This window comes from Eleginops maclovinus, chromosome 6, assembly GCF_036324505.1.
Source record: "Eleginops maclovinus isolate JMC-PN-2008 ecotype Puerto Natales chromosome 6, JC_Emac_rtc_rv5, whole genome shotgun sequence".
In the NCBI taxonomy this organism is placed as follows: domain Eukaryota; kingdom Metazoa; phylum Chordata; class Actinopteri; order Perciformes; family Eleginopidae; genus Eleginops; species Eleginops maclovinus.
Window position 1 is genome coordinate 14,098,190 of NC_086354.1, and position 15,591 is coordinate 14,113,780.

General features: G+C 39.5%; 1 protein-coding gene across 2 annotated transcripts in view; it reads right to left on the bottom strand.

Moving 5' to 3' along the window:
- Positions 1-15,591, bottom strand: part of tnr (tenascin R (restrictin, janusin)) — a 147,209-nt gene that overhangs the window by 21,117 nt on the left and 110,501 nt on the right. For both annotated transcript variants that reach the window (XM_063885018.1, XM_063885016.1), the window contains exons 20-23: positions 13,864-13,983; positions 13,374-13,517; positions 5,756-5,875; positions 3,764-3,907 (exon numbers count right to left, since the gene is read on the bottom strand). In XM_063885018.1, coding sequence (XP_063741088.1) covers positions 3,764-3,907; positions 5,756-5,875; positions 13,374-13,517; positions 13,864-13,983 — 528 coding nt within the window. The remainder of the gene's footprint in view (positions 1-3,763; positions 3,908-5,755; positions 5,876-13,373; positions 13,518-13,863; positions 13,984-15,591) is intronic.

The following is a 15,591-nucleotide window of genomic DNA, read 5'->3' on the forward strand; positions in this document are numbered from 1 at the left end:
CAACTCTATGCCAATTTGCAAGTGAATAACTCTGCCTGAATGATGTATAGGTAACTCCTTTGAAAACATGAAGCCCATTGAAGTTAACACAATGCTGCTTGGATGAATCTCACAGATGGTTTTTCAATGTTATACCTTGTTATTTTCTGTAAGAACACTCAAGAGCCTTGATTAGCGGCATGGACAATATTAAAAAGCCAAAAGGATCCTGACAAACCCCAATCAATGAGGATTACTTCAAACTTCTGCATACACTATTGCGTTTGAGAGCACTTCACTCCAGCAAGGTTCTTTTTGAATGTGTAGTGTGTTGAATTATTTCAACTAACCGTGTTTGTTTAGTTTTATAAGCAAAAAACACGAACAAAGGGGATGCCTTAAAGTCACAACCTTTTCTCAGCTTATCTTCAATTTGTCTCTACTCCCCTTTGCATACTCTTTTTGCCTCCTCATTCTCTTACTTCAGGGCAGACATTGACTCCTTCCATGACACCCCATAAAAACATTGATACTGCTGCTAGATAAGGATTGTTTCAACTATTATTAGTTTAGTCCATTTCTTTTAGAACCTGCTTTTAAATATATTGTAGGGACAGTACATTACTTGGCTTAACTCAATACAACTTTTTGTAATTATTAATAATGCCTTGCAAATCTAGTTCTGGATGTTTTGGCTTGATCCATTCTTCTTAATATGATATTTGAAACATCTTTGTACAAGGGATACCATATCAGAGAAGAGGAATGGTGATACGACTGATATAAAACCACACAGTTGTTACATATACTCTATTATACTTTAAATACTAAATTCAATATACCATGGTGAATCATTTTTAAAATAATAGAACCTTTTTAAATATCTTTATCCCTAAATATTCAAACTAATTCTTTAAGGTACATGAAACTGTCAAAAGGCAGCACGCTCAGTACTTGGTGAACATCTACAGCCCGAGCTCAGTAAAGCTGCCTGCAGCGAAGATCTCTGCTGTTTAAAAAACTTGCCAAACACTCTCTCAGCGGGCTCAGACACATCTGAGGCAGGAGAAAAGTCCCGGTGCTGCAGCCTGCAGGCTTATTGAGACACCCGTAGCAAAAACCCTTATTTTTCTAGCCCTGTAGCTTAGTATCAGCTGATGGAGAGTCAAACAGTCTTACTCTGGGTTGATCTCCTGAGGCATGGAGGCCAGACAATGAAACCACTCTGAGATGTGGTTAAGAGTCTTGGGAATCCACAAAGAAACTCCACCCTAAAAGAAACTGAATGGCTGAAAAGGTCTTGGACACATTTGAGCCAGACCCATTGCTTTTTCTTCTCTCCTTTTCATTTGTGCTGTGTGCAGCGGACATGTGGAGAGACCATCCGGACAGCGAGAGCCATCACTGACCCATCGACTCTTCTACATCACGCCTTTGGGTTGGCACAGTTGCTATACACCAGATGGACCATGAATGATTGTCCTCTCAAATAACCACTGTTCCAAGTGTTATAAAAATATATTTACAGTATATATGAATCTCAGAGATGTACTGTAAACTGAAAGCAGAGTTTCCAATAAATACATTGGTACGGACAAAAATGCTGCCTGTTAGATAAATAACACTGTTAGGCTTAGGCTAGCTAAGAAATAACACTTAAATAATGTTGTGTAATTTGACTGCTTTTTATCATTATTGATATCTAAGAAGATAAGAAGGATTTATCCCAACTTCTAATCAAAGTGTATACTCCACTATAAGACAAATTATGCACTATTTTTAAATGGCTTCTTAAGGCACACCCTTTTACAATTATCTTTGAGTCCCCTTATTATTAAATTATTATAATTGTGCATCCATTTATATTATTGCATTTTATTTGAAATGTCCCTGCAAAAGCACTCGCTGTTTTCTTATTTACATTTTCTAAAAAATAAATAAACTTGCCATCTCTCAGGATGGATACACCTTTTCAACCCACTGTTACCGGCTGCTTCTCAGGCCCGTCCATCTGAATAATTCTTAACACTGTGGCTCAGTAGAAAGACTGAGTGTGAGAGGCACACGCAAACAGAGCAGCAGACAGGGAGATGGTGACAACACCATACAGTAGCGGAGGCAGCAGCAGACCAAACCAATCAAGGGTCTCATCCTCGTTCACAACCTGTTCACAATGTGACATTTTCCACTGGAGCGGAACAGCCTGAGGAAAAACAAGCTGTGTGAGCGGAACTGAAACAGGCTTTAAGATTTCAATTAGGAAGTTTAATTAACGACACTAGAAGTTTCCTGTGAAGTTGGGGATGTCTAAGGCGCCCTGTAATCAGCATCTCTACAAAAGGGAAGACTCTACTGGTGTTTGTTAGTGTGTGCAAATACAGTACACACAAGATGTTTGTACACTGCACCCTCACAGCATGAATGTGCACTAGAAAGATGACATTTTAAAATAAACTGTTAATACCTTTATTTGCCAAAGAGTAGCGCCTAATTAAGTTCAGTGAAGATCCGTCAATCTTCCTTTATTTAATTTTAGTTTTTAGAAAAATACGAATAAATAAAATGTGAAAGTTATCTTTTTCGAAGGTCCTATTCTAGGACAATAAAAAAAGTAACATAAAAAAAACAGATCCTTTCATTGGAGTCTAACCGGGGAAGAAATACATGTTGTGTTTGTTCTCTGGACAAACGAGGTACATGACGTACTAGACGGCAGCATCTGTTTCCAAAATAGAATCACCTTAAACTGCCAACAATATTTGTTTATGTATGAGTTACTATATGTATTTATGGCATTGACATGGTTGTATGTATGCATAATTTTCCTTAGCCCCATTTATGTTTTGAAGTCTCTGCAGCGCTGTTCTCATACGCTGTTTGTTTCTGCTGCAGTGCAGGACAGGTAGCTCTGGTACTCCTTGGGGGATATGCCCTCCACTGCTGACTGAAAAGTTTTTTTACTGCAAGAACTCAGAAGTTTTCAGAGGTGCAACTCAGCTAAAGTGGAACAATTCCTTCACCCCTAACTTTGCTTTCGACAGATCAGCCAATAAATGTAAATATAGTTGGAGAGAGGGGTCACCTTGAGGTGAAGTAGGCAAAGTTAAAGGGCACACAAGTTTAATCCCCCCCCCCAGTTTATGTTATGACCATGTCAAAGTATCTAGGTACTGACCCTGCAGCGAGTGCTACACAGGGATTAAGGATCAAAGAATTCAAAGTGCACATACCGTGTACGTACTGTAAAAGTTTGATAATGATAATAGTACTCTGTATCTTTTTGTATATTTCTTGTACCCTTTTATCTATGTCTGCAAAATAAATTATATACTATACACTAACCACGCACACTGACACTTTTCATTTAGGTTTTTATATATAAACGCAGACATAACAAAATCACTTAGAGATGAGGGTTTCTAGACTTGTCCTGATGATGAGTAACAGGTAAAGTACATAGACACTGATTCTATTTTCTTTGAAGAGAGAGAAACACATCATCATTTGACTCATCTTGACTACTTTAGAAGCAATGTGAAGCAGCCATAGCCCTTGGTCAAGGACAATGACAGGAGAATTCCTACTTAACATACTTTTCTTTTTGCTGTGAATGAAACCCAGCACCCGGAGGAGACCCACGCAAAACACAGAACATTTTTTTCATTCCACACAGAAAGGCTCCAGCGGGGCCAGGAGGCGCGTCATGCTGTGATGCTTCAAAGCTAACCACAGAATCACGCACCTCCCACTGTACAGACACCAGCTGAATAAGATGAGCACTTACGCGTTTGGAGGTTGGTGATGACGGTGCCGCTGGTGAGGGGTCCTTTGGTGGCGTAGAGAGCTACAGAGTAGGTGGTGCTCGGCTTCAGATTGGACAGCTGGTGCTCTTGCTTGTTGCCTTCCACGAGGAAAGTGTCAGCTGTCACTGGAAAACATAAAAGGTTCATATGTTTACCACACTGCTCCTTTTATCAGTTTTCCCTGAAAAGACTGCATTCATTTGTCACTCTTTAGAAATAAGCTCCTTAGTATGGGAACAAAGTTGAAACTTAATCTCAAATGAATCCTGCACTGTTCGGCAACCTTTGGGGTCCTCTTTGAAGTTGAAAGATTTCTACACATATTATGCTTTGAGTTAAATTTGCTTTTGGGGGCCACTCTGCATAAATGAAGCACACAATAAATATCTATTGCTCTAAAATGTGACTGAATATACAAGAAATGCAAGGCTAATAAAACATCTTCTCATCTAATTTAATATTCCAGATTAAAATCAGTTTAAGGTATTTGCATGGCTCATATAATATTTGAATTATCTACACATTTAAATGTGGAGGAATTATCATTTGGTTACCACTTTATATCAATGAATGAACTGTGTAAATTGAGCAAGAATTTAATTTGACTGGAATATACATTTAATATAACGTTGTCAGCGTATATGTCCATGCCAGAGTATTAACCTATACAGAAAGTTTCAGTTTTATGAGGTTGTGCCGATAAAATTCTGTTTTGTAATGCAGGACAGTACCCGAGGAAATATGAAATTTATTGACCTTGATGTGACACACTGCCACTCAAGGGAATTGTCCACACCTTCACAATCACACTGTACTAAACCCTGGCTGGGGATGCTTTCCAACTATGTGTTCAGCATAAAGAAACTGTGTGTGTATCTGAGATGATCTGGCTGCAGTCCAGTCAGGCAGGGTGTAGGGACAAATTGAGTCAGAGAGTTCAGTTATACAGATTCCTCTGGATAACTCCAGGCTGAGACAGTGGGGTCATGTGCAAATGAGAAATATCCCTCCCATAAAATCTAATCCAGACGGCTTCTAAAAGTCAGGAGGGAAAACATTGGTTGAGTTCAAGTTCCAAACATTTAACTGGCTAGTTTAGAAAAAGAAAATGACTGAGAAAGTGGGGTTGATGTTTGTGCAAAAGACACAATTTCCTCTAAAACCTTTTTATACTTTCATATTTCAGCACCCTGGCTGTGTATGTCGAGATGTTTTATCTGTGGCTGTCTTACCTACTGTAACTTGGCAGTCATCCACATGGTTCAGGGAGCAAATTATTAACTGACTCCAATGGGCGAAGCAATATGGCTATCTGTTACCTATCTGGATATGGCTGTCAGACAGTGAATACATGGGCTGCATCAGAAACATATGCCCTGTAAAAACCACAATTTGTTTCAAGGCTAAGTACTTCAACCGAGCATAATGAACTCTCTGGAGCCAAGACAAATCGATCCATATTGCTTTCAAGGATCGTACTGATCTCACCTTCTTATTGGAAAAACCTTGACGTTACCTAACATATCACCACACGTTGCACATGAATGAACAAAAACAAATCTGCTCGCCATGCGCTGACTCTGCTGTCTGACCTTACAGCAGTCTGTGCTATCACTCTATAAAACTTAAAGCAATTCATTGTGCAGAGAGCTGCTATCAATAATAATTTGGCAAGTGCTTGAACAGTGCTATTCACAATCGAGGTCAATGAGTACTTCACAACACACAAACATGACACCTATAAATGGCAGCATAAGATAAAAAGCAATTTTTTTAAAATGTGAATCACAGTTTGAACTAAAGCAGTCAAGTGACATCCACAAAAGTGAGGCATTAACAAGAAAAGAGCGTTGATGATTTTGTGCAAATGCTTTAGTTAGTATAATTCCCAGCTATGGTGGTGCTTAATCAAGCCATTTACTCCCTGTCTAATTAACAGCAAATGCCTCTCAATGGCTGTTCAGATTACTCACCCTGGTTGTGTGTGAGGGTCAGCACGAAGTTGTCGACACTGGAAATGGGTGGATTCCACCGCAACAGAGCTCCTTGTGGAGTGATGTTGAGCGCTGTCAACTCAGCCGGCATGTCCATCGCTAGGATTAAATCACCACAAATATATACGCCCAGTGTATTGACATCAACAACAACAACAACAACAACAACAACAACAACAGTATTTTCGGTATTACCTCTCGGTATTAAGTAAACATGTTGGCTACATATCACCAAAACAAAGATATAAACATTTTTACAATTCTGAAGCTGAAACCAAAGTCTGTTTGGCATGTTTGCATGAAAAAAGTTTGAAAGTTTTTATCAATTATGAAAGTAGTTAATTGATTTAATGTTACCTTTACTTATTGATTGATCAGATATTTTATTCAGGTCAAGGCAAACAATTCTTAACTTGCCATTTTTTGATTCAGAAGGTTCCCACATTCAAATCATAAAAGATAAATGGTCTACTTCGTTATCATTTGCCAGATATTCTGGAAAACTAAATTATCAGAATTTGTTCACAAACTGTAGAGCTGTGTAATTGTCACTTTCATACATAAAGACATTGTCATTCTGTACACAATGCGTCGAAATAATTGTAAAAACACACGGAATGCCAATTACACCTAGACCATTCAGTACAATTCAAAATGGAAAACCATTATTCAGTCCACATCTTAGTTGTAATTATACAAATCGAGAGACAGAAGAGCATTGCATTTACACTGATTAATTATGACTCTCTTGCCATTTTGATCACCTTTTCCTCAATTCTTAGACACATCAAAGAGAAATTATGCAGTCAAAAGGCTGTAGAAAGTCTCAGATACTCTCCTGAGCCTGACGCTTCCCCATCCTTTTCCTAATTTCATTCTCAAACTGCTGGACATTGCAAAATTGAGTTTGAATTTAATTATACCTTTGACCTCAGTGTTTCAACCCCATTTCTCCTCAGGCATGTTATTTCTGCGCGTTAGAGACCGTGGCAGGAAACACACAACACCGCATGTGTTCCAAAGCTCTGCGCAGACGAGGTAATTAATACTGCCCTGCCCTCATCAGAGAAAAAAAAAAGTTCTGCTCATTAGCACAACGAAGGGAGTTTGACTCTTCCTTATCCCTGCAATAGATGAACAAACCTGATTAAAATCATGACTTTAATTGCAAAAAAGGTTTAAGTGAATTTAATGGAGACCTGCCAAGTCAATTAGTTTGGCAATGGAGATGGAGTTGAGATGGCCAATAAAGAAATAAATAAACAGGTCACCCACCTTCAACAGCCCCTGTGATAATCCAATCATCAGTCTCCATCTCCTGATTGCATTGCTGGATCGCAGATTGAGCCAAATACATCACTCTCGTACTCAAGGTGCTTAAGATTCAGAAAAGGAACAAAAGGCTGCTGTGGGGCATAAAGCTGCGTTGCAGTCCCATGCTGATGGGAAGCTCTGCTCAATTAAACCTCCAGAAATACAAGAAAGCCTGAGCATTGACACTATTATCATGTGAACCTGCTGTTTCCAGTAACACATACATCACTGACAGCAGAGCAAATCCAAATGCCAATTACACAATAGATCAAGTACAACCTCCTTTCATATTCCTATAAGAGCTGTGATGGTAAATGTGAGGACAAACTCAATACATTGTTCGGTTGTGCTTCTAAAGCTAATTGTAGTGTTTGCAAGGGTTGCCTTTAAGGGGGTCAAATGGGCCAACAAGTACTTTCTATAGGGTTCTTCCCAGGGGGTTAAATAAACAATACTGTAGACACTGAACACCAGGTCAAAACTGAAATGAATATTAACAATATATGAGAAATTATATTGGTCAAACTAGATCAGACATGCAGTATAACTTTGATTCCTGTTCAATTGCAAGTCAAAAATAGAAAAACTTCTCTTTGTCTTACCAAGGTTTTAATCTGCCACTGTAAACACAATTAATTCAGTAGTTTCTTAAAGTCGGCCTCAGAGAATTTGATAATGTCTCTGTATCTATAAAATCAGACCAATTTGATGATGTCTGTTCCTGTGATGCTTAACATTACTTTTCATTATTATAATGATCATACGGATAAGTGCAATAATATTTAATAATATAAGAGCAGGGAATTTACTGAATGCAATTATCTGCTAATAGATGGTCGCGTCAGAAGATTGGAGCTAAAGATATTAAATCTCAAACGGATTATGTTGGGAACTCCCAGTCTCCTCTTGACATTAGATCATTCTGGCTGAGGATGTGGCTGTGGTGGAGGATTACAAGTACCTTGGAGTGCACCTCGACAATGGACTGAACTGGAGGGCCAACACTGATGCTGTTTACAAGAAGGGGATGAGCCGACTCTATTTCCTGAGGAAGCTGAGATCCTTCAACGTGTGCAGCAAGATGTTGGAGATCTTTTACCAGTCTGTTGTTGCTAGTGCACTCTTCTTTGCTGCCGTCTGCTGGGGGGGGGCAGCATCAGACACGGTGACACCAGCAGAATCAATAAACTGATCAGGAAAGTTGGCTCAGTCATGGGCATCGAAATGGACAATGGTGGCAGTGGTGGAGAGGAGGACCCTGAACAAACTGTTGTTCATCATGGATAACCCCACCCACCCTCTCCACCTGCAGCTGGACAGACAGCGGAGCTCCTTCTCCAACAGACTGCTCCAGCTCCGCTGTCACAAGGACAGGTGCAGGAGAACATTCCTGCCCATTGCAATAACTCTGTACAATAATACCCCTCTGGCTGGCAGACAACTCACTGCTCCATAGCCTCTCTGTAAACTGGACTTAACATGCACAACTTCACACTTAACATTGTACATTTACACTATATTATTATTATTGCCTTTTTGTACATTTGTATATTTCATTTTCATTTTTATTCATTTTCATTCATTTTTATTTTTGCTTCATTTTTTAGTTTTAATTAGTTGTATTTGTTTTGCTTCTCTTTGTATTTCGCTGCTGCAATGCAAAAACAATTTGGGGGATAAATAAAGTACTTCTGATTCTGATTCTAAGATCAGGATTTACGACGGAGTATTAGGGCCACATATGAAGAAAACATTTTTTTTTGCCGTGACGAGATTAAAGTCGACACGGCGACTTTAAAGTCAACATGTCGACATTAAACTCGAAATGTCGAGAATAAAGTTGAAATGTCATGTCGACTTTAATCTCGACGTGTCGAGGTTCGCTAAAACAGCGAGGATCTCTTTATTGTTAAATCCAATTCGGAAGTATAATTTGACCAAATGATCTACACAAGCCATTTCGGATTCAGTGCAGGACCTGTGGGAGCGGTTGCTATGTCTCCCAACTAATTTCAACTATATTCTCGACATTTCGAGTTTTATCTCGACATGTCGAGATTAAACTCGACATGACATTTCAACTTTCATAAAGTCAACATGTCGACATGTTGACTTTAAAGTCGCCGTGTCGACTTTAAAGTCGCCGTGTCGACTTTAATCTCGTCACGGCAAAAAAAAAAATGTTCTTCATATGTGGCCCTAGTACTCCGTCGTAGGATTTGTATAAGGTTAAAGAGTGGTTTTCCCTCTCCAGTGCAGTGCACAGCTTATTCACAAAATGAATGCTGACAACTTTCATTTGTCCTTGATTATAGGGAGAAAATACGGCACAGGAAAGTTGTGTGTGCTAATACAGTATGTGTGAATAAATCTCAGCAATACTTCAGGAAAAATGTTTTACATTGCGTATTTGTGCTTTGCTGGAAAGGGTGTTTTTAGAAAAACTTTAGATGTGACGGTTGACCGTGAGGTCAGTCTGCTGTGTGCTGTGGCTGTGGCCATTATATACGCCAGACCGCAGCAGACAGTGCAGTTAGAGAGACACATTGGACCATTTTACTCCCCAGTCTACCTCTGCATCCCCGCTCATTACAACGGAAGCAGCACTGCCTCACTGTACAGAAGAAGCAGGTTTTCAGTGTGTGTTCTCTATACAGCCTCACTGGAAGGGTGACATGTAACCACTGTTCCTAATGATGGTCTGCTGAATGGAAGTTGTACAGCTATACAGCTACATGGAACCTTTTCACTGGTCATTTTTTAATGGGAATGTATTGCATGTGTAGGTGAAACCACATTTACAAAAACACTGATTTACCGCTCATTATCATAATACTTTATTCAAAGAAATTCTGAAATGACTTGTAAGCTACTGTATTACCTAAGTAGTGGTTTTCAGCTGATTTGCTCGCACCTGCTGTGCCTTTGTATCAAGTGTCTTAACTATTGTGTTAACAACTGCACAATAATAGCCCACTGACGCACCTTTAATTTGTCATTATGGAAGTGTAGCTCTTACTGTAGGTAGACATGTTACGCTGAGACTGTGACTTGATGTGTAGAAGCGGCAAAATGTGTTACACTGAGAAAACTGCAGACGGTTACACAACAAAGGCAAATGTAGCCTAACAAGAAGGCTCTCTGACGAAGAAAAGAAAGGTATTTGAAGATGAAAACCATGCACTGTATCTTTAGAATAGCTTTGTGTTGTGCTAACAAAGAATTTAAAATAGAAATGTACAATCCCTTATCTATTTCTCTTTGAAATATCAAGTATGAATATTGTGAGTAAAACCGAAAGGACTGTCAAGGTCTGTTTCCGAGCAGTTTTGGGACAAGTGAGACTTTAGTAGGTGTCCTGCCACTTTGGTAATGAGCGCCGTTATTAGCCTTTTGTTAAACGGACCTAAATATAGTCCATTTATTTTCAACCCTCCAAAATCCATCTGAGATTAGCAGCACCTGCTGTGTTAGCTTAATGAAATATCGCTCCCTGCTTTTTCATCCCCCCCTGACAATTATTGATTATGGAAGGGAAGTAAGTGGCAATTGCAACGTTATTCAAGTCATTACATAGTTGGCCTGGCAATGCTGGATTACTTTTCTAAATCCCCTGTTTATGTATTGTTGTTTAAAGGCGGAATTAGAAAGTCCCTGGTTGGGCATTGTGTGATGTGAGGAAATGTTTTTTACCTTTTCTAACAAGCTTGACATTAGAGTTATGTTATGTTGAGGCTATTACAGCCCCAACAGCTCTGCTCATTGTGCACTGGGATTGTTAAAAAAAAAAAAAGGAGGCTGATGATAGAGAACTGCAGGGGAACAGCAAGACATACAAGTGGAAATAAGAGAGAGAAAGGGAATATTGTGCTTCTTTTTTTCTCACTGGAGTTTTAAACCTGGCAGCTCCTGGTTAATCAGGTCTCATTTGCATTCAAACTCACCTCCTGCTCTTTTTCTCATTCCTATCCAGGGCTCTCTTTAGCTCTCTTTCTTTTCCCCCTTTGACACATACAGTCTCACACACACACACACACACACACACACACACACACACACACACACACACACACACACACACACACACACACACACACACACACACACACACACACACACACACACACACACACACACACACACACACACACTGAAGATTATGCATCTGGGTGAGTGTTTATATTAGGTTAGTGGAAGAACGGCGTCCCATATTTACTTGCTTGTTTGCATGCAAGTGAGTGTTTCCTAACTTGTGATTTAGTAAGTTGTAGTTAGTAAGGAGTCTGAAAAAGCAAAAAACTCTGAAAGCAAAAGAGTCGGAGCGTTCTGATCTTTTGTCATGTATTTGGAAGAAATAGGGTGGGTAGACACTATAGAAAGAGGATGAAAGCAGAAAAAGGATGAAGCAGAGAAGAAATGGAAAGAGAACAGAAAGATGGCAGATAAAGGGAACTGAGAGAAGAATAGGGGAACAATGCAGCTGAACAGAGGTGAGGAAAAAGTATAAAGGGATAGAAAAAGGCTATGGTATGGTAGGTTACCAATTACTGGGTCAGAGAGTGGACAGCTTCATCTATTTCAGCGGCAACGATTGCACCTCCTGCAATGTCAGCTGTACCCTTAGATTTTGCCTGACGTCTGTATCTGTGTGTGTTGCTCTTTTTAGCACATAAGTCCCAATGCGCAGCTGTTTTTGGGAAAGAACAATTGGTCTGAGAGTCTAACAGAGAAAAGAGGGATTCCTCATACAGATCACATGGCAACCACTATGTTTCTGCGCCGCTCCCTCTCCAAGAAGGGCGTTTATCGAAGAGTCGAGGGAGCCCGGAGAGTGGTTTTATTGTAGATAGATTTCCTAATGTCATTAAGAGAACATGAGGACAGCATCAAAAGTATATTAAAGGGCCCCTATTATGCAAAATACTAGGTGCCTGCTGTCTTTTATACATAAATATGTGTCCCTGGTGTGTAAGGAGACTCACAAAGTGTCAGAAAATACAACCCTCTCTCTTTTCCAAAACAGGGGTACAAACGAGCTGATCAAGATTTGCTGCAGATATGACGTCATAACCTAAATGTGGGCTGGCTTAACATTGAACTCCTGTCAACGTCCCGTCCATGTGATACGTCCCAACCTTTCGTCAGCAATATACAGCCGCAAGCTGAATCCCATCTGCAGCACCTCTGTGTCTCTGTGTGTTCAGCAGGATGTCTGCAGGAGGGACTTAGAGTTGTTGTATATATAATACATATAACATCAGTGTTCTAGTAGTAAACACTGAGAAGGGTTTCAGAAATAATGCTTGATGTAGTTTTGAACATAATATGGTGTTTAACTTTAATCACGGCCCTGTTTAGCTGAGTTTCTCTGTTAGAAACTTCTCTCTTCAGACAGAGAGCTGGCGCCAGCTTCAGCTCAGCTCAAATTTAAAGCGACAGTCACAGAATCAGCACTTCAGGAACAGGGCTGGAATAGAGGGGGTATGAGGCATGGCTACAATGTGTGGTCTGTTTGGTATTTTGAGCAAAACACTTCACAGACATGGTTTGTATAGATATGGTTCTACAATATAATGTTCAAATATAGCATAATAGGAGACCTTAAGTGTTTAGCTAGAACATTTGCAGTTTAATTGGTTCATATAGCTCAAACTAAAGCATTATAATGCAGTAATCCTGCAATAAATTGGTCCTTCATAAAAGTATTATGTTTGTACTAAAAGTGTGAAGTGATGATCTACTTCTCAGGCTATGTATTGCGTTCTTCTGACTGATGTTTCTATTATTTTGTCCATCCCATTTACTGTATATCTCACTCCCTGTCCGTGGTATCTAGAGTTGTAACAAAGAAATAAACCAAAAAACCCCAGATACTCTCAACTCTCCCAACCAACCTACGGCCAATCCAACATTGAAAAATCAAAGCATGTTCTCTTACCTGCTCCACTCCATCACTGTGTGACTGATGGTCCCGAGGAGAGAATAGAAACAAGGTTTTTTTGTTTTCAGTACCTGCACTGTGCAGATGTAGCCTGCTACTGACCTCTAAAATTGTTCACTTCATCTCTGACTTGTTCAGCAATTTATTAATTCATGACAACAGAAAAATTTCAAGTGTGAGTGACATGGACACAGCTCCACAGATTGCTCTAGTGACTAGTTACTGATGGTAAGGGTAACACAAGCTGGATAAATGAAGAGATTTGATGCCGCTGTAGTTTCTTTTGTTGCATGGCTTCCTCTTAATATACAGTCCCAGCCATGTTTCCATATGCACTCCTACCTGTGAAGACCGCGGTGCTGACTACTTTGCTCTCCTGACTTCCTCTGACAGTGCTGATGCTGATCTCGTATTCAGTAGCAGGGAACAGGCTGGACAATGTATAGTTGGTCACATCGCTGTCAATCACCACGCTGTCCACTCGACCTGCACAGAGATCGGAACAGCCGCCGTCACCCTGATCTTAAATTTATCAGGTAAAGGGCATACTACTGCAAGTTTTACATCAAAGGGTAAATAATTAATCAATACAACATTTTAATTAAAAATTCAATTACATTCCACTGATAAAATGTTATCAATTAATTACAGCTACAACAATGTGTGTAACAGTGTTTCCTTCTACAAATAATCTTACATCAGAGAGACTCGCTGCAACAAATGCAATGTTCATTTAACTGCAACATGAAAACAAAGTGCTACAGCACACATGCTGATATATTGAATTCCTTCTTTTGAAAATACATTGAAGAGAAAGTAAAGAGTTGGTTACCTCTGGCTGATTGGTAGGACAGCTTATAATATTCAAATGGGGCCATTGGTTTGATCCAAGAGATAGTCACTGAGTCTTCAGTCACATCTGACATCGTCATCTCTTTCGGTGGGTCCATGCCTAGAAGGGAGAGTGTTAGCATAGGATCAAAATGGTCCACAATGGATAACATGGGAGAATTTATTCTGATCCCAGAAAAGCGCATTATGTGGTATACTAGGCAAATAGGGGAATTTACATACAAATCTAAAAGATTCAGTGCCCTTGAAACCCGGGGTATTTCATAAATCCTTGCTTTTTCCATTGTTAATCTGCTCTTCATTACATTTGCACAAACAGACCTGCCCCTGGTCTGCAGAAGCCTAGCATATTAAATAAATAAACACCATCAAAAGATATTCCAGAAGAAATCTATCTGGTAAAGAACACAACGGGCGGCATTAGCATTGAGACTGAGCAGGGCTTACTCGGAGGAGATTTACGCCCCAGCTGACCATTTGTTTTATGTGTCTCCTGAGAATATCGAGCTGCCACGGAAAAGGTTATGGCCAAAACAATGTGAGCAAACAATTAAATTGAGGACAGGTCCTTAGCTGCTAGAGAAAGAAATAGAGGGATAAAGAAAGTTAGAAACGGGGAAACAAAAAGACAAAAAACTGAAAAGGAAGGGATAAAGAGATAACCTCTATTTGTCTGTGTGGATAAGACGAGAAACGAGCAGCACATAAAACAACAACTCCACGCCCTGCTGAAGAATAATGGCTATTATTCACAAGCAGAGGGGGCAATTTATTACTCCTGGCTTTGAAGTCATTTGAATTAAACTTGTATGACATACAGTACTTTCATTTACATATGTTTTACATATTATTCATGAATGCATATCTTACTAATTATGTTTACTTTGGTAAAAATAATGGCTGAAAAAATAAGAGCTGCTTGAGGTTCTGAATGGGAACAGTTTTAGAACAGGTCTGTCAGTGAAATATACTGCTATTGATCTGATCCTCCTTAAAGATCACAATTCAATTTGCACTTTGTAAGCTAATAAATGAATGTGGCCCTCAGGCTGAGTTACACTTAGGCGCTGTTTGAACTGACCGGCAAACAGCAAACCATCAACTCAAACTGGTCAAAAACAGAGAGTTCTGAGCATCTTAAATGTGTAAAATGTAACACACAAAAAAAAAAAAACGTAATCAAAAAGTAAGGCAGAGTGCAGTCTCTAATCTGTACTCACATTGACATGAACAGGATCAAAGCATTACAACCATTCTAAAGACAGGTGCAAGAAATACTGTACAGCCATCACAAAATCCACATCCAATTTCACCCTCCGAATGTGCTTATAATCATGTGTGGGTGAACGTAAAGAGGGAGTGCTTGTGACTGCCAAGGTTTTATGTTAAACTGGCACAGTTATCAGATGACAGCTTGCAGGTGTCTCTGGCACTGATGCAAAGTTAATATCTCGGTTGTTCAATGCTGACTTTCGCCTTTCCTCTAATAGTCTTCAGTCCTCTCTTTTGATTTACTTTTTGTCCTGATTTTTTTTTATTGCTTTGCCCACTGTCTCTTTCTCAGGCAGGTTACTTGACTGACCCTCCTTTTATTCATTCTCTTCCCAAATGTGAATAGCACACTTATAATCAAAAGAAATGATTCAAGAGCTCCTTCTATCAAAAAGCCAATTAGCGTGAAATGACACAGTGATACTGTATTACGTAT